Source organism: Mus musculus, chromosome 11 (assembly GCF_000001635.26).
Source record: "Mus musculus strain C57BL/6J chromosome 11, GRCm38.p6 C57BL/6J".
Lineage (NCBI taxonomy): Eukaryota > Metazoa > Chordata > Mammalia > Rodentia > Muridae > Mus > Mus musculus.
The window spans coordinates 102,160,845-102,186,796 of NC_000077.6; the positions used below are offsets into that span (position 1 = coordinate 102,160,845).

General features: G+C 44.5%; 1 protein-coding gene across 2 annotated transcripts; it reads right to left on the reverse strand.

The window, feature by feature from the left end:
* Positions 1 to 1,652: 1,652 nt before the first annotated feature.
* Lsm12 (LSM12 homolog) lies at positions 1,653 to 25,424 on the reverse strand. 2 transcript variants are annotated; one of them, XM_006533414.4, is made up of 6 exons: positions 25,345 to 25,424; positions 24,239 to 24,503; positions 22,014 to 22,147; positions 6,243 to 6,352; positions 4,516 to 4,642; positions 1,653 to 3,323 (listed from the first exon to the last, which is right to left on the reverse strand). In XM_006533414.4, exons 2-6 carry the CDS (start codon positions 24,360 to 24,362, stop codon positions 3,231 to 3,233), a joined length of 588 nt encoding a protein of 195 aa, XP_006533477.1. In that variant the 5' UTR covers positions 24,363 to 24,503; positions 25,345 to 25,424; the 3' UTR covers positions 1,653 to 3,230. The 2 variants fall into 2 exon arrangements, with proteins under 2 accessions (XP_006533477.1, NP_766535.1); NM_172947.3 differs by lacking the exon at positions 25,345 to 25,424 and having other exon boundaries at positions 2,645 to 3,323; positions 24,239 to 24,412.
* Positions 25,425 to 25,952: the final 528 nt, after the last annotated feature.

Genomic DNA, 25,952 nt, shown 5'->3' on the forward strand with positions numbered 1-25,952 from the left:
GTTATTCTCCCATACATGGTGAGTTTAAGACCATGCACAAACCTGAGACATATGAGGTCCTGCATTTAAAAAAGTCCATCTCCAATGGGGGTGCTGCTGTCCTGATCCCCACAGCTGTTTACCTTTCCCTTAGCAACATCAGGGTGAAAGGCAGTGCAGAGGAGGGAGGGCACTGAAAAGACAGCTCAGTGGTTAAGAGCACTTGTTGCTCTTACAGAGACTTTGGTTCCCAGAATCACATTAGGTAGGTCAAAATGCCTCTGAGTGCACCTGTATGGAATATCACATGGGTTCTGTGTTCTGGATGTCCAAACTCAGCTCCACCTCACACTTGAACAACATGCACTTTAGAGATGGCTAAATCTCCAAAGCCCCAATTTTCTTTTATGATAAGGTCACTAAATTATTAAAGAGTTTGTCAGCTGGGCAGTGGTGGCTCACGCCTGTAATCCCAGCTCTTGGGAGGCAGAGGCAGGTGGATTTCTGAGTTCAAGGCCAGCCTGGTCTACAAAGTGAGTTCCAGGACAGCCAGGGCTACAAAAAGAAACCCTGTCTTGAAAAACCAAAAAAGAACATCTAGACATTTATGCCAATTCTAGATGAGTATTTTCCATGTTCAGAGTTGGCAAAAGTCTTGGGTAGGTGATATGTCTCTCCAATTACAAAGAACAGAAGAGTAAGGAGTTGATTCTAACTGCACACTTCTAAATCTTTCTCCTATGCCTCCCTAGCCATATGATGCCCACTCTGGGATGGGGGCTTAAAAGTTCTCTCCTTTTAGAAACTAAGGAGCACCAGTTGACACTTCTTTCAGGCACAAACCTATAGGCTAAAGAAGACCAAGACATGGTCAAGCCTCTACTAATCCCTTTTTGGGTCGGTTTTCTATTTTGAGAGACAGGACTCCCTATATAGCCCAGGCTAGCCTGTAACTCACTATACATACAACCTGAGTGGCCTTGAGCTTTCAATCCTGCTTTCTCAGCCACGTGAGCGCTGAAATTACAGGTTTCACGCAACCATGTCCAAATACCTTTAACTGTGTTTCTTGGGCTCTCTGGATCTAACATGGTCTCTTCCCTAAGGTCTAAGTTTCTGTGCGAATGAAATCAAAGGCTGTCCTGTGAATATGGCCAACAGCAAGTGAGGCATAGGTTCTCTTTTCAGCTGCTCAATAAATCGACCTACCGTGGAGCTCTATGAAATCAATCTCTCTCTCTCTCTCTCTCTCTCTCTCTCTCTCTCTCTCTCTCTCTCTCTATCACACACACACACACACACACACACACACACACACACACACACACACACACAGAGAAACCCTGGGTCCTTCCCCCTTTAAAACTTATGTGTTCATAATCATGCACATTGCAGTCTGTATGTGGAGTTGGGTCTCCTCCCTTATGTGTGTCCCAAGATTCACACCGGGGTAAGCAGGCTTGTGCACCCATCGCTCTGACCCTAGCTGCTCTTTATAACACACCTTACCCAGCACCTCTGAATGACTTCTTGGGGGTAAGAAGAGTGGGGAAAAAGAAAAGCAGGCAATATACAGACAAAGGCTGAGCTCAGCAGACACACCCCATCCCTCTACATTTCAGACCCCTCATTTGGGGTGCTAAAGTACGCACCGCACAAACCTGAGACATCAGTGATGGTTAAAAAAATTTGGGTTTTATTGTTTTTGCTAAACAATACTTAAAAAAAAAGTTTTTTTCCATTTTGAAGGCAGGGCTTGAATTATTTAATTTTGATCCATTTATTTAATTAAAAAAAAAAAAAGGAAGGGAAAAGAGATCATGGCCAAAAAAAAAAAAAAAAAAAAGAAAAAAAAAAGAAAAAAAAATTAGCCCCACCCTACTCCCAAAGCTCTAGCCAGTCACATGAGCATCACCCATGTCCCACTCAGTGCCTGATACTCAGGTGGTGGCACTCTGCCCCAGGAGACTACCCTGGAGGTGCAGGGGCAACAAGTACCAGTTTCGGCTCTCAGCAGGTTAGTCAAACCAGACAAACTGGTGGGCTAAAGTCCAGAAATTCTTTCCAGGTTTTCTGCCCATTGGCTGAGCACATACAAACTGTCATCAGCTTGTAAGATTTCAGGGGTAGGGGGGGCAGAAGAGCAGGAGGACGGCAGAAGAGAAACTAGAAGTTATTCAAGCTTTTTCCTGGGCTAGAGGCTCTGGACATAGACTTAAGAAAGACTGGGGTAGATGGAGTCCAGGTTCTTAGAAGAGAAAATCAGCCCGGAGGAGGAGGAGCTGAGATGTGCCATGCAAGCAAGTTCTTCCTGCAGAGGCACAGGGGAGGGGCGGCTGACTCCCGGGTGGAGAGTGCTGAGAGTTCGTCTAGTACCGTGAAGACAAAGGCAGAGGGAGTCCTGAGGCTGGGACTGAATGGGAGACAGGTACATATAGTTAAAGACCAGAAAGCCATCAGGACCCTCAAGGCCAAATCCCGTCTGCACACTGGCTCTGCAGGGCTGCAGGAGATCCTCGCTGTGAACTAAGTCAAGTTAATCGTCGGGTTCTGGGTGGTAGAAAGGACAACACATTTTTGTTTTCAGAGGAATGAGGTGGGAAGAGTGGCCATGATCTAGTAAAAAGAGACCTGCAAGAAGCAGAAAATACTTAGAGAACATTTTAATATATATTTCCATATATATATTTAAAGTTAAGAAAAATAAAACTAATTCAAGCCATGCCCTGTGCAAAAAAAAAGAAAGAAAAAAAAAAGAAAAAAAATGAAAAATTCAAAGTGAGACCTCTTTCTTCTGCTCTGGTCTCAACATCAGAATCACAGTCAGCTTGTTACTTTTATTTTGGAAGAAAAGATGTAAAAGTTTCTTTCAATCATTCAGAAGGCAAGTATATCCACTTATAAAATCAGGATGGCAGACACAGACTAGGGAAGGAAAGTCACAGGTGGAGGAGGGCAGAGTGAAAAGGAATTTGCAAAAATAAAACTAACAAGATGACTGTTCAGAGGACTGAGAAGGGCATGGTGGGCCGAAGTCTGTTAGTCAAGTAATGATTCAACTTTTAAATTATTCTCTTGCTCTTTTTTTGTTGGGTGTTTGTTCAAGTCTAGGTTTTTTTTTTTGAAACACTGACCCTAATAAGAGTCAGCAGGAAATATAGGATCCCTTCCCTCCCCCGGCCGGCCTCCACTGAAGCCACCACCACCATCGCTGTGGCTGGATGCTGGAAGAGTCCTCCCTGTTTGTGGACTCAGGATGACAGAGCAGCCTCCTTCTGTGGTTGTTGGGCTTGTGAACGCTGCAGTATCTTTTGGCTTTCCACGTCTCTAAAATGTTTTTCAACCTGCAAGAGACCAAGCAGCCAAGTCAGAAATGGAGACAAGGTCTCCTCTCCTCTACAATATGAGCCAAGCTTCCCAGGCCTGGCTGCCTGGCTTGCTGCTCTCCAATGCTCCCTGCACCCACCCCAACTGCAAGAAAGGCAGGAGAAACCTCTTATTTCAGCCACATGTGTGGCAGCTAAGCTAAGACTGGCTTAATAGGGTAGCTACAAACTACAACGTAATAAAATGGAGTAATTATTACCACCAAAATTCCTCCCTCCTTTATAACAATGAATTGCATTATCTTATTTTTACTTATGCATAGTTATGTATGTGCAGGTGTCAGAAGCCTTGGGTCCACTGGAGTTTAGAATGCAGAGTTGTGAGCTGCCTTACATAAATTCGGAGGACAGAATTCAGGTCTTCTTGATGAGCAGCAAGTGCTCTTAACTGCTGAGCCATCTATCTCTTCAAGCCCCTTCTTCCTATCTGACATGAATACAGAAGGAAAAGCTAATGGGTAGGAAGATCAGCCCTTCTGTACTTCCTAAATCCACAACAGTGCAGGCCTGAGAGGTGGGCTTGGCGCTTAGGAGCACTCGTTCTTGTAGAGGGCCTGACTCCATTCCCAGCACCCAAGTGATAGCTCACAGCCAGCTAAAGCTCCAGTGTCCTAGAATCCCAATGCCCGCTTCTGACCTCCCTGGGCAGCAGACACATACACGGTGTACAGACTCCCATGCACGGGTGGGTGGTTGGATGGATACATATACAAAACACACCCAGGAAGTAAACTGAAAAACATAAAACAAAACCTACCAAAGAGCTGTAACAGTGGCCTTTAAACCATCAGATATTAAAAGTTGGTTTTCTACAACTGTTACACTCTAAAGCAGAACCTACGGTTCTTGACCTACAGTTAAGAAACCACCTGGTTCAGAGCCTATATTATTAAATGTGCTGTAATTCTGCAATTATGTGGTGTAAGACACAGGGCTGACTGCTCATCCTATCCCATACCACCAAGGTTTCTACTCCCAAATTTCCAAGACATAGCTGCAGAGCCTAGTGAGCAGGGGCATCAAGCAGCACTGCTAGGAGACATCACGACTGCAGGAGCACAGTGTCCTGCTCTGACAAGGGAGGACCAAGGCCAAGGGATACACACACACCCACACACACCCACCCAAACTCCACGGCTGCTTTACTTACTATTTTGCGTACATGGCTCAGTGCACTCCCCTCTTTGCCTTTACAATTTTCCACTTGATATGGGGGTGTAATAACAACTTCTTCCATGACTACAATGTTTTTTTCTTGCCATTTACAGTCTTTAATGCTGAAAGGAGAAGAACGCAGGTAATTGTGACATCCTGGGGACACCCCATTAGTTCATCTAATGAAGAACTAACTTCAGAGGCAGGCGCTGTGGCCCACAACTTTAATCCCAGCACTTGGGAGGCAGAAGCAGGTGGACATGAATTTAAAGCTAGACCAGGCTACAGACAAAGTTCTAGTTCAGCCAGGGCTACACAGAGAAACCCTGTCTAGAAAAGAAGAGAAAGTCAGAGATGGGTAGATTTCTGAGTTTGAGGCCAGCCTGGTCTACAGGGTAGGCTACACAGAGAAACCCTGTCTCGAAAAAAAAGGAGAAGAAGAAGAGGAGGAGGAAGAAGAGGAGGAGGAGGGGGAGGAGGAAACAATACCACTAGACTAGTAGGCTGACCCCAAGTTCTCAGCTCACTACTGAGCCAGAGCAGAGGAGACAACAAACATTCCCCAGGCATCTGTGGACAGGACAGCAACATCACTAATGCACATTATCTTAGGGAGAGGCCAGAACCGATAGTGTGAAGCACCAGGGCCTGGAGAATCATAAAACATTTGGTGGCTGGTGGCAGTCTCAGAAGCTCAAACCAAGTTACAAATGAACAACCAGACCTAACCCACTAGAACCGACAACTTAAAGGTCTAGAGCAGAGGCTGCCAACTGCTTTCTAGATGGTGTCAGGTCACAAGCAGCTACAGAAACCTGCCAACAGATGACACATATACAAGGGGCAGATCTGTCTTGCCGGCATAATCTGTTCACCCTTGACCTAGGGAAAAAAATAGCACTTCTAGAAATAATGATCTGTACTTTGCTTCCACCCAGCCTCTGCCCTCAGCCATGTAAGCTGCACTCCAACTGGCCCCACTCAATTACCATAGGTAAACACCTGCCAGACCAGGAAGATCCATTTGAGTTCACACATGGGGAATCCCAGGGCAGCTGATGCTACTGTGAGAATTCCTTCACATACCTGGAAATGCTCAGATACACCCGGCCCCAGACAGTTTTACAGCCAGCTGCCATCTGTGCATCAGACCCTGGGTGGTTAAACAGGGTAACAGAAGGCAGTGTGTGGGGGAAGGGGGGTTGAGGAGGGTGTCAAATGTTCCAGCTTTTCAGCACGTAGGAAGCTAGTAGAGAGTCAATGACTTCTGCTGTGACAACATGTGTTTTAGAAGGAGGTAAGACGGTTGCCTTCTGTTCTTCCCAACTCCCTGTGTTTGTCCCAAGGCAAAGTAGGGAAAGTGATAGAACTTCCCTTAATAAAACCACAAGCTATCTTAGAGGCAAGGATGGCAGTAACAACAACAAGAAGCTAATCGTGAGCTCTAAATTATGGATTACTATTACCAGAGAGCCTTACAAAATAATGCAATCCCAAATACGTTTTCACAAACAGAAAGATTGCAATGACTGATTTAGGATCACAGTATTCTGTGCAAAGGGAGCTCCAAGCACCACATCTCTGGATGCCAATAAGCTGCCAACAGCTACCCTCGCTGCCCTGGTACACTTTCAGCAAGACAACCACCCAGAAGCCTTTTGTCCAACAGCCAACCTGACAGTATCAGCTCTAGAAATAGGAACCCATGCTCCCCCAACTCACGTCTTGTGAATGGTCTGGAAGAGCTGTTGGCCCTCCAGGGAGACACCAGCGCTGATTGCATAGGCCTGGCTCAGCTTCTCCTCCTTCTCCGTCCGTGCTTTGCTGGCAAGCTAGGGTGAGGGAGAGAAAAAAAGACTCAGAAAAGTGTTTTCCTTCATTCTTTCCAAGTCAGAGGAAGCAGGTCAGCAAAGATTGGTCTAGAGTCAGCATGACTAGAGAGCCAATGAAACAAACAACACCCCCCCCCCCCAACGAATACAGCATCTAGTTACTGCATGCAGTTCCTGGCCATCACCCCTCTTTTCTATTCTTCCCGGGGGGGGGGGGGCTTCCTATGTGCCAAACATGTACTGTGCTACGTTAGAGATTCATCCCAAAGAGAGCGTGAAAACACAAGGCAACTCCAGTGAAAAAGAACAGGAAAATGAGCATGGGGACATGCAGTGTGATAGGGTCGGGGTGGCTCTGGGAAGTGATAGCCATGGAGAAATACTATCACACACTTCTACTTAAAGAAGAGAGAGTACAGGTCACCCACTACTCCGCTAAACTCAGGTTTAGAAACCAATGTGCACTTTAACAGACAAGAGCTGAGACCCAGCTCTTGGCAATCAACGCTCAGCTTCTCCAGCACCATATGCTCATCTAATAGCCCGGGACTGAGCAACCCTAACCCACTTTCACCTGAGCTGGGGGCAGCTATGCCCCATTCTGCTCTGCACAAAAAAGAATGGTGTGAATTCTACCTTGTGCCTGCTGCTTCACTACCCCCGGTGGATCAATCTCAAACTGAACAAAGGAAATTCTAGTAAAATCTGGTAGTCTACTAAAATGTCAGACTCCTTCTGGCAAGGGTGGGTACCCTGTCAACCTATATTGTCCCACCTTACACTATTACTTGCTAGAAAAACTTTCAGTGTAAGACAAAACAAACGTGTTATACAAGGCAGTTAAGAAAAACAGGCACAGCCAGGCGTGGTGGCGCACACCTTTAATCCCAGTACTCAGGAGGCAGAGGCAGGTGGATCTCTGAGTTTGAGACCAGCCTGGTCTACAGAGCAAGTTCCAGGTCAGCCAGGACTAGAGAAACCCTGTCTCAAAAAAACCACAAAACAAAAACCAAACCAACAACAAAAGAAAAACAGCAAATAATGCACCTGAAAGCCAGGAGCGTGATCTACAGATGCTTCAGTCATCAACACAGCCCATACGTACAATATAAACGTAAGAAAGCTGCAGCACACCACGTACACACAGTAACGGTAAACACTTATGTCATCACAGAGGGCTCGCTCACACATGCTCTCATTTTTAGCCTCTCCAGGTAAAAGCAGAAACATGACAAACCTCTCCTGTGATTTGAAGCCAGAGATCACCTGGTCTCCAGATATAGACAGATACAAATATGAAGCAGTGTAGTAATTAATTTTCAGGCTTGGCTGCTGTTCTGACCCATCAGACTACAACTTCACAGAGGAATCAATGTACTCTGAGCAAGTCAATTCCAACTGAAGTGAGAAAGCCTGGAGCTTGGAAACAGAGTTTCTATGGAAAGAGAACTGCTGGTGTGTATTTTAAGCAACAATCAACGGCTTTTCAGGAACCAAGAAAACCCTGGTAACAAACCACGAGGGGTTTCCTTGAGTCTCACTTTTCAAACAATGTCTCAGAAAATGAAGTCTCCAAGGAAAGGAGAATAAACCAGAGGGCAGTGGCCCCTTCCTGAGCCCCTGAGGGCCACAGCTCCTTCCCTGAGCTATGCTTCGCCTCCTGGACAATGGACTCAACTACTCTATGATGCAATACCTGCAATTAGGCTGCCGAGCCCTCCACTTACTGCAGAGCCTGTCACCTTCAGCCAGCAGTTTACCTGCGTTTCCTGGCAATGTGAAAAGGCCTTTAACTCTCATCTTCACTGGAGAGTTGTACAATGAGGTCAGCTTCTCTCAAGATGCCCCAACAAGGCTGAGGCTGCATCTTAGTTGATACAGCAATGGCCCGGTAAGTTGAAGCACTAGGTTTGATCCCTAGCACTGAAGAAACCAGGGTAAGGTGACAAAGGCTAGGATCAGAAGTTCCAGGTCATTCTCAGCTATATAGCAACTTCCAGGGGCTGGGATCTATCTGTGAGATCCTGTCTCAAAAAGACCCAATCAGGCATAGAGATTATTCCTACAAGAAACAATCAACCTTCGTGTCCTCTCCTCAAAATTATGAGTCGGGGGTGGGGTTGGAGGAAGACATCATCACGATCTTGCTCCTCAAACATCAGGAAGGAACTCACAGAGATTACAGAGGAGTCCTCTGTAGAGAAAATGGACACCATCCTTTTACCTTTGTTTACAAATAAATCTATACATGCCTACACTGTTATAAACCGATATGTTCCAGGTATTCCAAATTAGCAAACTTATGGCTCATGACTAAAGAGAGTCCTAATCTTCAGTAGCAACGGTGCCCAGTGACAATCTGGAGCTAGATAAGGTTTTTAGTACATTTTTAAATGTTCATTTGAGTACCACCTACCCTATGCTTATTATTATCAGTGCTAGCTGCTGGCTTTGCTACCAACCAAAACAAGAGCCGGTCAGCACCTCAAAAAAATAAGAAAGCACCATGTTTAAGAGCACACCAGGCTCAGGCAAATCCAAAGCATAAACCACAAGTACTTGTCACTAGTAGTGTGTGGCTTAATTGAAGTGATGTACCTGTCAACCTCAATGTGCCCCCCACCTCACTGTGTATTAGTCCCACGGAAAACAAAGTAACTTCTATAAACCAGAGCTTCCTTCTGATGCCACTTCATAATAAATAGCATCTTGATGTGGGCAAAGGAAAAAAACCACATGAACGTGATGCCAAAACAAAGAACATCAGTATTAAGTGGCTCTGGCCTGGTGAGACGGTTCAGTGGGTAAAAGCGTTTGCTGCTAACCCCACTGACCTGAGTCCAATAACCAGAATCCATAGGGTGGAAGGAGAACCAGCTCCTGCAAACTGTCCTGACTGCCACATCATGCATATGTACCCACACACATACAAAACATGTAAAAGATTAAAATACATACTAAGTAGCTCCTAACGTGGGATTTTAATGAACACCAGGATGCTCACAGAACCTTCTGTATACCCTGTGGTGATATGTAGGGGAAAAGGAAGACTCACAACAAGAAAATCCAAGCAATGTGTACTTCATATTGCTGCTAGCTGAGCTTTCTTTACTCGTGCACCCAACAAAGCACAGGCGCTGTGGAGACCCCAGAGGGCTTCTTACTGTAATCATGAACAGACTGAGACAGCTGGCAGGACAAGAGAAGCAGAGGCCAGGGAGAAACCTGCTGCTGTGACCTCCTGACTTCACTGCACAGTGGTCAGGCACCTGCAATGGCTGGTGCTGCCTGCAAGCCTGGGAGGAAGAAGGGCAGACCAGAGTAGCTAAAAACCTCACTCCTGGATGCTTCAGATGGGAGTCAGTCATAGGACCCCCTCCTCCTTTCAATGACTTTTTATGTGTATGGATGTTTTGCATGCACGTATATTTTGTGCACAAGAAGCATGCCTAGTGTTCAGAGGCCAGAAGAGGGTGTCAGATCATTTGAGATTTAAGTTAGAAGCCGGGCGGTGGTGGCGCACACCTTTAATCCCAGCACTCGGTAGGCAGAAGAAGCAGGTGGATTTCTGAGTTCAAGGCCAGCCTGGTCTACAAAGTGAGTTCCAGGACAGCCAAGGCTACACAGAGAAACCTTGTTTGGAAAAAAAAAAAGAGAGAGAGAGAGACTGAAGTTAGAGACAGGTGTAAGCTGCCATGTAGGTGCTAGGAATTGAACCTGGGTCCTCTGGAAGACCAGCCAATGTTCTTAACAGCTGAGCCATCTTTTCTCCACCCTAGCCCCACCCCCCCAAACCCTTTTGATGCAGGGTTTCACTACTTGTAGCTCAGGGTGGCCCAGAGCTTGCAATCCTCTTGCTTGCTTCTGCTTCCAAGTGGTGGGATTACAGACTTGTGCTACTACAGCTGCTGGAAAATCCTCATTCTTCGCTAGCAACAAACATGCTCTCAAAATCACTATTCCCAGGCCTCACTTTCCTAGCTGAGAGCTCCAGTAAACCAGTGCTCTGGGCCAGGTACCTGTGGACCCAGCTTCTTGGGAGGAAGGCTCAAGTGGCATCACTAAGCAATATGGCAAGGCCCAGTCTATTTAAACATTGCAAGCTAAAGACAGACAAACAGACAAAGGGGGAGGGGAAAGAGAGGGAGGAAGGGGGGAGAGAGGGAGGGAGGGAGGGAGGGAGGGAGGGAGGGAGGGAGAGAGAGAGAGAGAGAGAGAGAGAGAGAGAGAGAGCGCTCTTTACAATCTTGGACAGCTGGAAAATAAAAGCTGCAGCCCTCCACGTGAAGCCGTGTCCTAGAATATAATATAATGCTGAATTAGAGGGCGCTGACCCCACAGCAAGTGTTCTTGACCACTAGACTCTATCTCCCAGTTTCACCAACAAGAGTTAACTCTATGCCTAGTGAGACAAATGGCTGCATGGGTAAAATAAAAAGTCCTTGTCACCAAGCCTGATGACCTGAGTGGAAGAAGGGAGGGACTCCCTTGAGTTGTCCTCCGACTTCCATAAGTACTGTGGCACGTGGATGCCCCAATACAAATAAATAAACACAATTACATTTATCTTTAACAAGAAAAGTGAAATCTAGCCTAATTTTAAAACAGAAAAAGGAAAACAAAGAAAAAAAGTTAAATCTAACCACACTTGCAATCCCAGCACTTGGGAGCTAAAGCAGGAGTGTTCTGCATTCCAAGCCGGCTTGGCTACAGAGTAAAATCCTGTCTCAAAAACAAACGAAACAAGAGAGTGAAGTCTAAGGCTGGCTAGAGTTTCAATCTGTAGGACTAACATGGTGGGAACAAAAAACCAACTCCGTTCACCTCCACAAAGAGTACTCACACATCCTGAAAATAAATTCTTAAAATGTATTATTTTTTTCCTTAAGTCTAAATCACTGTTGGAAATGGTTATAAATTTGGATACATAAGATATCTGGAATCCAGCAAGATGGCTGAGAGAGCAACAGTGCTTGCTCTAAAAGCCTGATGACCCGAGGCTGATCCCTGGAACCCACAATGGAAAAAAATGCCCCCAAAACTGTGCTCTGATCTCTACACCTACAATCTCACACGCAAGTATCATGCACACAACAGTAGTAAAATAAAAAGTCCATATACTGCTATTCATCCCAGGGAACCAGAGCCCAGTCGGTCAATATATATTACAGGCAAAATTCTATCTTTAATCGGTTTAAAACACAAACATGTGACAGCAAAGCCACAGGTTCTGCCAACATCATTGGCAGTTACAGAAACCACTTCAGCTCTTAAGTACTAATGACAATGATTTCCCAGTCTTTGGGGGGTTTTTTTTGTTTGGTTGGTTTTGGTTTTGGTTTTTCAAGACAGGGTTTCTCTGTGTAGCCCTGGCTGTCTTGGAACTCACTCTATAGACCAGCCTGGCCTTGGAACTCAGAAATCCACCTGCCTCTGCCTCCCGAGTGCTGGGATTAAAGGCCTGAGTCACCACTCCCAGCTTTGATTTCCCAGTCTTAAGGTTCTGAAATCAAGGTTTGTTGTCAAACTTACCCTGTCTCTTGTCAGAGAGAAACCCAAGTGGAAAGCACGCTGAAAGTGACCTCAACAACTTCTCGCAGAGAATAGATGCTCAACACAGAGCCATTAAAGCTCTGTGAGGAAGCTGAGATAGCTCCAGGTGAACTATAACGCACTCACAGATATTAGATATTGTTTTAACATTATGGGTACAGAAAAGGCAGCTTATGGGTTGTTTTAAAAACAACAATAACAAAAATATAATCCAATCCTTCCTGGAGCCAATGAGCTCACTGCTTCTTCCCCCTTTTCATATAAATTTTATTATATGTTTGAGGTATACAATATGTTTTAAAAAACAGATAGTAAAAAAGGATCACTATTAGTGGTTAACTAAGTTCCCATATCCAAACCAGACTTACTAGTACACAGCTATAATCTTGGCCCTTAGAAGGTGAAAGCAGGGTAATTATGAGTTCCAAGCCAGCCTGGGCTAAACAGCAAAATCATCCCAAAACATTACCCACCATGTGGCCATCACTCTATTAGAAACCCGTCTTATACTTGCTAAAAGAACTGCTAAAGAGGACTCAAGCCTATAATCCCAGCACTCAGGAAGTAGAGGCAGGAGGATCAAGAGTTCAAGGCCAGTGTTGGCTCCAAAGTGACTGGGGCATGTGTGAAGGAGGGTATGACCCATAGCTGCCCATGCTGACCTTGAACTCTTAAGTCTTCCTGCCTTAGCCTGAGTAGCTGGAATCACAGATCTACACCAGGCTGGATTTTAATAAAATTTTATCCCTATTTTTGTTCACTAATGTATCTTCTAAAAAAAAAAAAAAACCCTAAATATTGTATAGTAAACAGAAGATGACCAAAATTATCTGAGTTAAAAAACAAATAAGGCACCAGGCGTGGTGGCCCACGCCATTAATCCCAGCACTCAGGTGGCAAAGGCAGGCAGATTTCTGAGTTTGAGGCCAGCCTGGTCTACAAAGTGAGTTCCAGGACAGCCAGGGCTATACAGAGAAACCATGTCTCGAAAAACCAAAGCAAACAAACAAACAAAAAGTTCTATCTCTGGGACCCACATGGTAGAGAGAACTGACTCCCCTAAGTTGCTCTCTGAATTCCACAGGCATGCAAGGGAACATAATGTTACATTATTACTTATTGTGTATGTGTTATATACCCAATAAATAATAATGTAACAACAAAAAGCTACCAGGTGAGGTAGCATACACATGTAATCTCAGTGACCCGGATGAAGGATGCACAAGAATCTTGAGTTCAAGGCCAGCCTTAGCTACACAATGGAACATCTCACTAACAATACCAACAGCACCACCAAGTCAGGAAACTGGCAACAAGTAAAGGCCACCAAGCCTGATGACCTGAGTGTAGGTTCCAGGACTCCATGGCAGAATGAGAACTGTCCATCATAGCTGTCATCTTCACACACACACACACATGCTCACATAGCTTGTACCCACAGAAATGCACACAAATTACAAGTAAGCAAGCACACGATGCACACTCTAAGAGTGCACTGACTCTTGTCCAGTGTGGCAGTGCTGGGTTGCAGACAGAGCTCAGCAGTACAGCACTTGCGTAGCATGCATGAAGCCCTACATCCCCTCCAGTACCACAGTGTTCTGTGCTTCTTCCCAAAGCTTTTACCAGTTTCTTCTCCAACACTTCCAATTTAGCTCAGTGACAGAAAAGACAGACAAGCGAAGTAATGCCACTGACTTTCCAAGGTCACACATGGAAAGCCTTCACTTAAGCTCGGTATGCCAAGGGTCGATGAACCACAACTAGGAGCCAAATCCAGCCAACTACCCGCTTGAGATAGACTTTACTGGAGCACAATCATAGCTTTTTGGCTATACATAGTCTACAAAGGCAACACTGACTAGTTTTGTCTATTACAGGATGGTTACAAGGCCTGCCTGACTCTTTACAGGAAAAGGATCATTGCCTCCTTTCCTATGCTGTTATAACCATAGATCTGTACCTACAAGGGACAGTGCACTTAGCATGCACAAAAGTCTGGATTCAATTACCAGAATACATCTCGAAAATGCTGCCATCCCTCAATACTCCCAACCAATGTGAGATTCCTTGGGGAAAGGACATTTCCCAGTACCTAGAAAGGAGGGAGAACAAAAGAGAAGGTAGACACAACCAATCAAAGCTAATAGTTCCCAGCAGTTACATGACTTATATGGTCACACAATTCCTTACAAGTCCTTCCAGAGCATGGTGCACACATCTGAGCCCAGCACTAGGAGACTGAGGAAGCAAGACAAGTTGGAAGATGGCTTGGGCTTTATATTCATATTTGAGACTCATATTCCTCATTCTACCACACCATACTTTTGGTACAGTGTGTAGATCCTTCACTGTTCATCTCCAAGGCAATGGTCAGCATTTCCCTAAGCTAGCCTACAGCTCCCACTGCTAGTTGTCCTTAGCCAGAAAACTAAGCCAATTAGACCATCCTCTTAACACTGAAAGCAATACCACCACTGGACCCACCATAAAACCCATACTGTCAACTGTCACCTCTGGGTCAAAGAGGTGACATAAAATTTTATGGCCCAATTCTGTCAATTACACTGGCTTGCAATCTTCTACCAGGGCTCTGTCAGGTTGACCCTCAAGTCTCAATGATAGGGAAACTGACCTTCAAAGAACCAGTCCTTCTTAAATACCAGCCCATCGCTGCCTGTCTGGCACTATTCACTTGGCATAACCCTTGCCATCCAGCAGCTTGGAGCTCTTCCTCTCCACTCCTCAACTGCATCTCACAACTCGTGCATGACAGCGTCTGCCCACAGCCAGGTACCCACCCTACTGGCAGACTAAATTACAGCCTAAGATTAGGAGCCAGAAAAGTTATAGCCAACAGAAAACTTTTCCTTAGTTAGGGGAAAGCAAATGCTAGGCATATATGAAAGACCCTAGCTCAATGCCCAGCACTCAAAGCAGGGAAAACGATTTATTGCTCAAAACCTGTGGCTTTTTCACATCCTTCATTTATATACCTTCCCCCATTTACCAAATACACATACCAAAGAGATGAGGGTGCAGTGAGTGCATAGTATATGTAAGGCCCATGGTTTTGATCCCTAATACTGTGGAATAAAATTATAAACTCATAACTAACTGGAAGGTGATCAGGGATGCTTCTGATCCTACTTGATATTGACTCCATACCTTAAAATATCACTGTCAAAACGTTGTGGGGGAGGGGTGGCTCAGTGATTAAGAGCATCAGCTGCTCTTCCAGAGGACCCGGGCCCAATTCCCAGCACCCTAGGTGGCAGCTCACAACTGTTTGCAACTCTAGTTCCAGGGCTTGAGACACCCTCACACAGACATACATGCAGACAAACACCAATGAACATAAAATAAAAACAAATTATATGTTTAAAAAAAAGATACAATAAAGGGAACTGCTTGCTAATGGGTTAGGCTCACAAACAGACCACAATCTAATAATCATCAACTACCCAGTAATGTATTCAAATTTGCGAGTTTAATCATCAAATCACCAGAAAATTACAAGGTTATGTTGATTCTTAGCTATGTAGCTAGTAAAATTCAAATAACAATTAAGTCAGTATGTCCTTCACTGTTATACCACACTTAAAAAGTGAACATAGGGCCGGGTGTGGTGGTGGTACGCCTTTAATCCCAGCACTTGGGAGGCAGAGGCAGGCGGATTTCTGAGTTTGAGGCCAGCCTGGTCTACACAGTGAGTTCCAGGACAGCCAGGGCTACACAGAGAAACCCTGTCTCGAAAAACAAAAACAAAACAAAACAAAAAAAGTGAACATAGTTTTTTTATATATATATAAAAAGAAATCTGGGCTGAGCAGAAGCAGGGGGATCTAAGTTTGATACCAGCCTTGTCTTCAAGTTTTAGAACAGCCAAGACAATAAAGAAAAACTGTCTCAAAACAAAACAGAAATAAGAAAGAAAGAAAGAAAGAAAGAAAGAAAGAAAGAAAGAAGAGAAGAGAAGAGAAGAGAAGAGAAGAGAAGAGAAGAGAAACGAAACCAACCAATCTGACTTTCACTGACTTCTCTAGATTTATTCCTTCACCATTACTGCCAGGGGCCAATATGCAATCTGCATGGCTCTGTTCCGATTTGGTCACTAACTGATTACTAGTTATGGAAAATAGGTCAGAAATAGATCTGAAAAAGCTAACAAAACAGTCAAGGGTTTGGGAAGGGAAGTGAATCCGTAACTTCTTTATTAGCCGTGCATTTCCATTTTCTCTCTAACACACAAAGATGGTTAAGAGATTTATATCACACATATGCCCTCATTTTCCAGGCATGTTCAGTGTTCAGCGCATGGGCTACATGTCTTCCAGAACAACTATGAATTGGGCCCAATACATAGGGAGATAATGTCATATCACATTGTCAAAAGGTTGGACACCTGACAAAATGTGTGTTGGCTTTGGCTGGGTCAAGTCTCTTAGGAACCCCACAGGCTTTTGGAAAAGCATAGCCACCCAGGTTCTGTGATCTCACTCTGTTCTTCAGTACTCAGGCAGATGTTTGATAAATCTCGCCAAGGAAGAACATTGTCCTAGAAATCCCAGTTAGTTCTAGTTACCAAAGACAAATGTCTCCATCATTTATACGCTATTTGTGGTAGCTAGTACAGACTTGTTACTCATCAATCTTGAACTGGCAAACCCCAGTTTCCAGCTGAATGACAAAGACACCATTGCTCTCAGCTGTCGTCCCTTTGCTACTCTGTTCCCTTTCCAAGCTTGGTCCCAAAAATTAATCCAAGAAATAATCAAGGGTGGAAGATGAGACTAGGAATGGAAGCATGCTCAAAGCTCTAGATTTGATTCTCCATTATTCCTAAATCAGGCATTTTGGCACATACCTGAAATCCCTGGAAAGCAGAGACAAGAGGATCAAAAGTTTTAGAGTCATCCTCAACAATATAGTGAGTTGGAGACCAGTCAAGATTTACCTAAGACCCTGACTCAAAAAAAAAAAAAAAAAAAAAAAAAAAAAAAAAAAAAAGAGCCAGGCATGGTGGCGCACGCCTTTAATCCCAGCACTGGGGAGGCAAAGGCAGGCGAATTTCTGAGATCGAGGCCAGCCTGGTCTACAGAGTGAGTTCCAGGACAGCCAGGGCTATACAGAGAAACCCTGTCTTGAAAAACCAAAAAAAAAAGAAAAGAAAAAAAAAAGAGAGAGAATGCGCTATAGTCCAAATAATGATTAGCTTGTATATGTTCTTGTTCTTTTCCTTGAAAGAGTCTATCAGGAAACGCTGAACACTGTAACAGGGTTCGTTACCATAGAGAAGATAACAAGGAGGACTCACTCAGCAGTTCAGCACTTGCCCAGCATTCTCTGGGCCCTAAATTCAAACTCCATCCAGCCTGGCGCCCAAAGACATTCAAGACTTCTTTCTACAATTCCACTGTCACCTCCATACTACTGCTAGGGTTGGACGTAAGACTTCTTCGTCTAGAAACCTGTTGATCTAAAGCAAATTGGCTCATTTCCAGGTCACTAGTTAATACCTTCTCTAGGTGAGCTATTATGTCCTTTCAAAGCTCATCTCTTCCATTTCTTGCCAGACTGATGCTAACAGCTATCTGGTTTGTATCAACAGGCTTACTTAAGTAGAGAGCACTTACTTAGGTAGAGTGCTATGTCAGGAAGATGAACCAGCATACATGTATCTCCCACTAAAGTCGTTAAATGTAAAATAGCACCTGCTTCCCAGACTATAAATCCCTGACCCCCTGCACTGTATCAGCTTTCTTCCAGGCCCCCCAGAGAATATTACTTCCCTCCCACATGCTTAAACACCCTTTAACATTGGGAAACTCCAAACCTGTGTTCTTAGACATGAGACAAGCTGGGCAGTAGTGGCACACACATCTTTAATCCCAGTAAATGGGAGGCAGAGGCAAGAGGATGAGTTCAAGGCCAGCTTCGTCTGTTTAGCAAGCTCCAACACAGCCACACAATAGAGTAAGAGACCCTGTCTTAAAAACAAACGAATAGCAGCGCCTTGTACATGGTAGGTAAGCACACTACCACTGAGCTCCATGCTCAGTCTCACAGCTTTTCATGTTACTCAAGCAATGTGTAACAGCCACTCAGATCATGTTCAGTAAGAGCCCAGCAGGCAATCCATCTGAATCCGTTTCCAAGGAAGAATGGGAAAGTATCCTGAAAGGCCGGTCTGGAAGGAGAGCAGACAGCTTACTCATAAACACCTCTGCATATGAAGAATGACATGAAGCCAGAGACAACCAAACCCCTCAACCCAACTTTTGGTTCCTCACTTCTCGTCCCAGTAAATCTTTTCCAGAATAGGCAAATGAGCTGTACAGGTATAAGAAAAAATAGAGTTCTGGTGTTCCCCAAAGCTAGTAAGTGCTTTTGCTGCTTTTTAAAAATAAAAGTCGGTAATCAACCAGTTTACAACAACGTTAATAAATAATTAAGAGTAATCAGCAAAGCCAAGTAGTGGTGCGTGCCTTTGGAGGTTAAAGCTCAGAAGTTCAAGGTCACCTGAGCTAGAGTGGGTTTGAGGCCAACCTGGGATCCATGAAAACTTGCCTCAAAAAATCAAAATAACTTAAAACAAAAACAAACCAACAACACTAAATAGCACCAAGCCTGCACTGAAAGCAAAGGTGATCCACAAACAAACCTGAGTGAGAGCTGCTACGCTCTGAGGTTAAATATCAAGACTTCCTCTGTAATGATGCATGTGTTTACGAGCTCGAAGACTTACTTCTCGGTATCCACAGAACAGCACCACACACACACCATCCAACCCTTCTAAATGGTGGTACTTGGTCTTAAGGACAGGAATCTCTTATTATTTTTCATTATCTTTTGAGAAAATCATCCTCTTTCCGATAATCATTACTATTCAGTAAGGTCCAGGGAAGAGACTTTTCATACAGAGGGTAACAGCCTGCAGTTCTAACACCCTGGGAATAAATCACTTCATTCAAATCATTTAAAATTTCATGAGCTGTAACGGAGGCCACCCAAAGAGCTCCAATATCCTAGTAGGAGGCATCTAACTGAGCCAAGGCTTTAAACATCTACAAGCATAAAAATCTGGGACAGCCAGAATATAACTACCCTTGAGATGAAACCAAAGACCCTTCCAAATCTATCCTTAGCCATGACTAAAAAAAGAATGAAAGAAGGAAAGAAAGACAGAAAGAAAGACAGCAAGCAAAGCAAAGCCAAGCATGTGGCACCTCCCTGGAATCTCTACTCCCTGGCCTCTATCTACTGCTGCAGCTCCCTAAGTGTTCCCTTGCTTTGCTCAACTGCAGCAAACACACCACATTCCCCAGAGAGGCCAGAGAGCATACATTATTACAAGACTCCTCTACAGGGAACAACTTCAGGCAGGCCAAGCTAATCCCAGACAGCTGCTACTAAACTGAAGGCCTAACACACAATCCAACAAGTTGTCCATTAAGCACCTACTCTGTGCAATATACTCAAAAGTGAACCTAGGGGTGTGCTCAATGCTGGAGTGCTTGCCGAACATACACAAGGCCCCAGTACTAAAATAAACACCAGTATTGTATCAGGAGGGAAAAAAAGTGAGCCTAACAGTTATGATTGCATTAAGTTTGACAAGACAGACATTAGACAGATAAACGAACAACATGTAATTACAAAAAGCTATACAGAAGTTAACTATGGGACACAGTTTAGCCAGGACACATTACTCTACTGTTGTCCACATATAAAATAAAAGCATGTCCTTAACTCTCAAAACCTGCCCCAATTGTGCTAAAAGTTATCAGATAGGAAAGACACCCCTATCCCAAGAATAATCATGGCTACAGATTACTTTAGGCCAATTGAGCAGAGTTCTTCCAAGAAGTGCTGTTTATTGAGTCCTGGTAGTTAAAATTTCCAGCTATTTTAGAAGATCATTCCTAGCAGGAGACAGGTCAGGCTCTGGCAAGGCTAGGTTGTGGGTATCACTACTGATCAACATTTTGTTTGACTAATTGAACTGAAGAGTCAAAAGATGTGACTTGGAGTTCCCATAAACCAACTTGGACGTGCAAGATGAAAATGATTAAAATATCCCAAATATTTGATACAAAATTTCTCCTTGTAGCCTTGGCTGCCCTGAAACTTACTATGTAGACCAAGCTGACCTTGAACTCAAAAGAGATCTACCTGACTGGCTCCTGAATACTGGGACTAAAGGCATGAGCCATCACATATGGGTTATAGCTTTCAAAGGTTTTATATCACAAATCTCCTAATGTATGAAACACTCTGAATTTTCACCCATTATATACAAATACCCACATCACATAACTACAGGTCAACAGGCAACACCCCTTACTAGCCATGCCACCAAAAATTAACAGAGTCTGGGTTTAAAAGGGGGGTGAATTGGTTGAAGTGCTCGCCACACAAACAGGAGGCCACAACTCCTAGGACCTATGTAAAAGGCTGGGTGTGGTGGTTGCTCTGAGGAAGAGACAAACAGAACTCTGGAGTTTTCTGGCCAGCCAGTCTAGTGATCACCAGGTTCAATAAGCTGTCTCAAAAACTAAAATGAAAGTAAAAAAGGAAGACATTCTATGTCAACCTCTAGCCTCCAAATGTATCTACACAGGTGTTCTTTATAAAGGACAAAAGCTAGCTCTACACTTTGAGAATAGATTAGGCTGGGTAGAGGCTGGTGGTGAGATGGTTTAGTGGCTAAGAGCATTTGATGCTCTTCAGAGGATCTGAGCATCAGGTGGCTCACAGCTGCCTATCAGTCCAACTCCAAAGGATCTGACGCCCTCTTCTGGCCTCCGGCACTTGAACACATACACATAGGGTATACACAGGTTGGGTATGATGACACATGCCTTTAATCCAAACACTTGAGAGGCAGGTCACTCTCCATGAGTTCAGGGACAGGTTGGTCTATATTAGCAAGTTTTGAGCCAATAAGCAATACACAGTAAGACCCTGTCTCAAAATAATGACTTAAAAAAAATCACACACAAATGAATAAGTTATTATTATTATTACTAGTACTATTATTTGTATACTGTACCAATCTAGAGTCTGCTACGTAAACCAGACTAGCCTTGAATTTTCAGCAATCCTCTTACCTCTGCATCCTGCATGCTGGGACTACAAACATGTACCACTATGCCCAACTTTCAAGATACTTGTATTTTTCCCCCTTTGTCAGGTCTCACATATTCCAAACTGGCCTCAAACTCATTCTGCAGCTGAGGATTACTAACTAAACCTCTGAACTTCCTGTGTCTGTCAAGGGCTGAGACTGCAGGCTTGTACCACCATTTTTCTCTTCTCTTTTCTTTCCTTTCCTATTCTTTTCTCTTCTTTCTTCCTTCCTTTTTTTCAAGTTCTTTTCAAGACAGGGTTTCTCTGTGTAACAGAGCCCAGGCTGTCCTTGAACTGCATTTCTCAGCCTCCCAAGTGCTGGGATTAAAGGTGTGTACCACCACGCCTGGTTCGAAGGTATCTCTTAAGGTGCAACAAAAATGTTCAGAAATAAAGGGGTGTGAAGGAGTTACACAAATATACTTTAGAAAAGATACCAAACCAGGTATAGTAGCACTCACTTGTAATTTTACCATTTAGGAGATGTAGTCAGGGAGATCTCAGTTCAAAGTAACTATTACAAAGTTTACATAGCAAAGTTCAAGGCCAGCCTAGGCTGCATGAGACCCTGTCTCATACAAACCAAAAAAAGGCTGGGGAAGAAGTAAGTTGGTAGAGTGCCTGCCTAGCGTGAAGGAAAAAGGGTTTGTGTTTGATCCTATCATTCCAGAAACTGTGTGGTAGCATGCCTGTAATCCTAGCACTTGGGAGGAAGAGTCAGGAAAATCTCAAGTTCAAAGTCACCCTTAAGCTATATATTAAGTTCAAGGTTAGCATAAAATACACAAGAACCTGACTCAAAAGGGAAGAGAGTAGTCCCTGCCTTATCCCGAGGGAAAAAAACCAGAATACCACAATGGTAAATCAATTTAAAAAAAAAAAAGCAGAAAAGAACACTGTCCATCACCACAAACCGGAGAGCACCCCCCCTCCTTCCCGACATTTCAGACAGCAACAGCTGCCCTGGAGTCCTTACCTTACTAACATTGAGTGAAGCTAGGGGAGGAGGGGTTTCTGTTCGATCATTAATTATTTCCACTTCTGAAACATACTGTAAGTTTATAAGCAAGATGTCTGCATGGTTGGGTTTTCCACTGGAAGAGGGACATTCTGGTGAGAAAATAAAGTTAAGGACAACAGGACAAAGGTACATTGCATAAATATCATACACAGCAATCCAAGTTGGGGGGGGGGGGTCGAGCACCTTTAATTCCAGTACTCAGGGGAGGCAAAGGCAATTGGATCTCTGTGAGTTTGAGGCTAGCAGATCTATAGAGGGAGTTAAAGGACAGCCAGGGCTACACAGAGAAACCCTGTCTCCAAAAACCACACATTCACACACACACACACACACACACACACACACACACACACACAGGAAAAAACGATACCAACCTACAGGAAAAGCATCCCCAAGCAAGCCTCATAGGAATCTTAGCTCTCAATAAACCTCCATCAGCTTGCTCCTGCCTAAATGCATAAGCAAAGGGTGTCAAATTTGTCAATGCCGTACGTATATAGCTAGAAATAGCCTTAACAGAGTTCCTATCACTTTCTCCATGCGTTGTATGGGAAGAAATGCAGTCTTGATGCCAGGTGCACTGTTTGTCTTAAACTTAAGAACCACACAGAAGCGCCAGTGCTGCCAGGTTTGGGTAGCACTAGAGTCTCCCTGAGTCTCAAGAGTGCTTCTCACTTATTCAGGTTTCACGTTCTTTCTTTTTTCAGTTTCTTTTTCACACTTTAAGTTTCCCATTTTTTTAGAGGCAAAAATACACCTTTGGGATGGAAACTACCCAAGATGAGACCTTATTCATTCATTCATCCATCCATCCATTCATTCATTTTCCAACCACTTACTAAGACCCTGCTGTTTGTCACATAAAAAGAGTAAGTCTTCCTTAAGACTCTTCCAGCCGGGCAGTGCACGCCTTTAATCCCAGCACTCGGGAGGCAGAGGCAGGCTGATTTCTGAGTTCGAGGCCAGCCTGGTCTACAAAGTGAGTTCCAGGATAGCCAGAGCTATACAAAGAAACACTATCTCGAAAAACCATAAAAAAAAAAAAACAAGAAAAGACTCTTCCAAGTAAGTCACCAAAGGAAGAGGTTTTAGGCCAAAGTATGTTCTCCTCTTTTTAAAATAACACACACACACAAAGAAATCGTTCTTGTTGTATGCCGTTTATGAAGAAATCTTTCTGAGCTGGAAATCAACAACTCACAATTAAAAGGCAGCAGAAGTTTCCATAAGAAACTTCATTTTAAAGACAGAGGCTACCTTCTAAAAATAATTCTAGTAAACCCACCTGTAGCTCAAATAAAGGGGGAGGCAGAGGTTCATTTATTTCAACCAGGAAGCGTTTTGTTTTCCAACAGTGAGTTGGTGAAGTAATTCATAAACCATTAGGGAACAGGGCCACTTCTTCCATGCAGTTTAACACTGGTACTTTGAAAAAGAGGGACGTTTCTATGGAATGTGTTGAACTGAACCGAAGGCCACACTGTCTGTCATACATAAACCCCTGAAAAACGTGGCAAGTCCTCTCTAGACCAGGCTTCTAATTCCAACACCTCCTAAGTAGCAGTTTTCAAATGCCTGAGAACCTTCAAAGTCAGCACACACAGTGACACCAAGCATACACCACCCCAGCAAAATTCGCCACCAGTTCAGATACAAACTCTGTTCCGCACTTCCCATCTCTAAACCGGCAAGGCCCATTAGACCACCATCCCACCACCGCCCTTTCTTGAATCAAATCTCATCAGCAGACAGTCCACTCGTAAAGTCCATACCCTTACCCTACTAGCAGTTCCTGACCCTACACACCCCTCCCGACTCCATCCGGGCTCCAATCTCCAGCCCTCTCCCCACCACGACCCCCTCCCCTCAATCACGGAGTCCCCTTAAGACATCGTCCCCTCCCGAAAAGACACCCGCGTGTCAAGCCCCGCTCCACCCACCAACCCTCAGTTGGGGCCCAGCTCCCACAAGGGGTGGGAGACAAGGGTCCCCAAAGTGGACCGAAAAGGCCCGCGGGAGGGGGATGGGAATCTCACGGCCATGCGCATGCGCCCGGGGCACCGCGGTAGCCGGTCGCCCCTAGGCCGGGAGAGGGCCCTAGCTGCCGCCGCCGTCCCCCGCCCCCCCACCACCGCACCTACACGCCGGCCCGGCCTCGGGGTCCACGCAGAGAAGGATACTTAGAGCCAGCATTTTGGACTGGTAGTCGAAGGCTACCACCTCGCCCTGCAGCCGCTGCTCCTGGCACGTCCGGCACGACACCTGGCTCCCAACGCTGAAGTACTCGCCCGGAGGTGCCGCCATCTTGGGAGAGCAGCCGCGGCCGGCGGCGGCGGCGGCAGCAGCGGGCGAAAGCCGGGCCCCCAGCAAGCGCCGCGACGCGACGCGCGAGGCGTGCTGACGTCATGCGCAGGGGCGTGGCCTGGCGCTGGGTGGGGCGGGAGCCTTAGGTAGAAGAGGAAATAAAAGAGGAATCTTGAATACAGTAAAAAATGTGCCGCTGCCGGTCTGCTCGGCCAAGTTCCTGCAAAGCTCTGTTGGAAGCTAAGGAAATAGATACATATAAAGGCTAAATGATTTACGTAGGACAAGATGGAGAAAGGGAAAGCAACTGGAGTCTCGCTGAAGCCCACACCTTACACAAAAACGTTTAATGAATGAACTCTATAAAATATTATCCTCATTTGCATACGAAGAACCAGAAGCTCACAAGAATTACCAGGACTCACTCAAAATGATTATAACCAATTATAAAGTAGTCGAACAAAATACATTAGCTGTAGGGCTAAGCAAATTAGAATCTGAGGCCATTTACCAAATACCGTAAGCAAATTAGCAAACTTATGTTTCTTCGGTGGGATCTAAATACTACTTAGTACTACTTAGTGAGCATCTGGCATCCCCTCAAGGAAGGAATCAATATCCTCATTTTACAGACAAAGAAAGGAAGTCTTAAAATTGTCAGGGTCACAAAACTGGCAAAGCCATGGTTTTGATTGTAACAAAGGTACTACTTACTGGTCTTTATCAGATAATAACGTTTGCCTCCTAAGGCAGTAAGGAGGCTTAAGTGAGGTAATGCATACATGCATGACATATAGGATCTAAGTAAATAATAGTAACCCTGTGATCTCAGAAAGCTCAGTAAAAGGAAGAACAGCTCTGGAATGTTGCTCAGTAACAGAGCACATATCCATTCTTACGGACATAGGGTTCAAATCTCAGCACTAGTAGAAACATACATACATACATACATGCATGCATACATACATACATATATACATACTTGGGAAAGGTGGGAAGTCCGGAACAGGGAATGGTAATAATGGCAAAGTCCAGTCCCAATGATATCCATTTGATATTACAATACTCACTAACCTTACAAAAGGAACTGTGCAGATGCACTTATAAACCTCCCAGCCCCAGCTGCCATCCTTCACCCACCCCTCCCCACAATATAAAAATCATCGGAGAAATGGATTGACCTTTCTCTAGTTTACAGAGAGGCATAGGGCCAGCTCTGGCACTGAGTGAGCCTGAACAAAGTTCAAAAATGTTTCCTTGTGCTCCAACAGGCAAAAACTTCCTTGTGTTGGAGGCATTGGTGCAATTGTTATAATGGGAATAAAAATTCTTCTCCATGCTTTTGTCTGTTTCAGAGGAATGTTGTGTCATTCTGGACCCCATAACAAGTCATATATACATAATTCTCCTTCTCCAGGCAGGAAGGAGGGAATGCTGGGATTAAACCCAGGACCTTGCACCTCTGCTAACCTATATATTCTCATCCCTGACTTCACTTCTTTATGACACTGTAATTAGTCTCCCTTTTTTTGTTTTTTTGTTTTTTTGTTTTTTGTTTTGTTTTTTTGTTTTTTTCGAGACAGGGTTTCT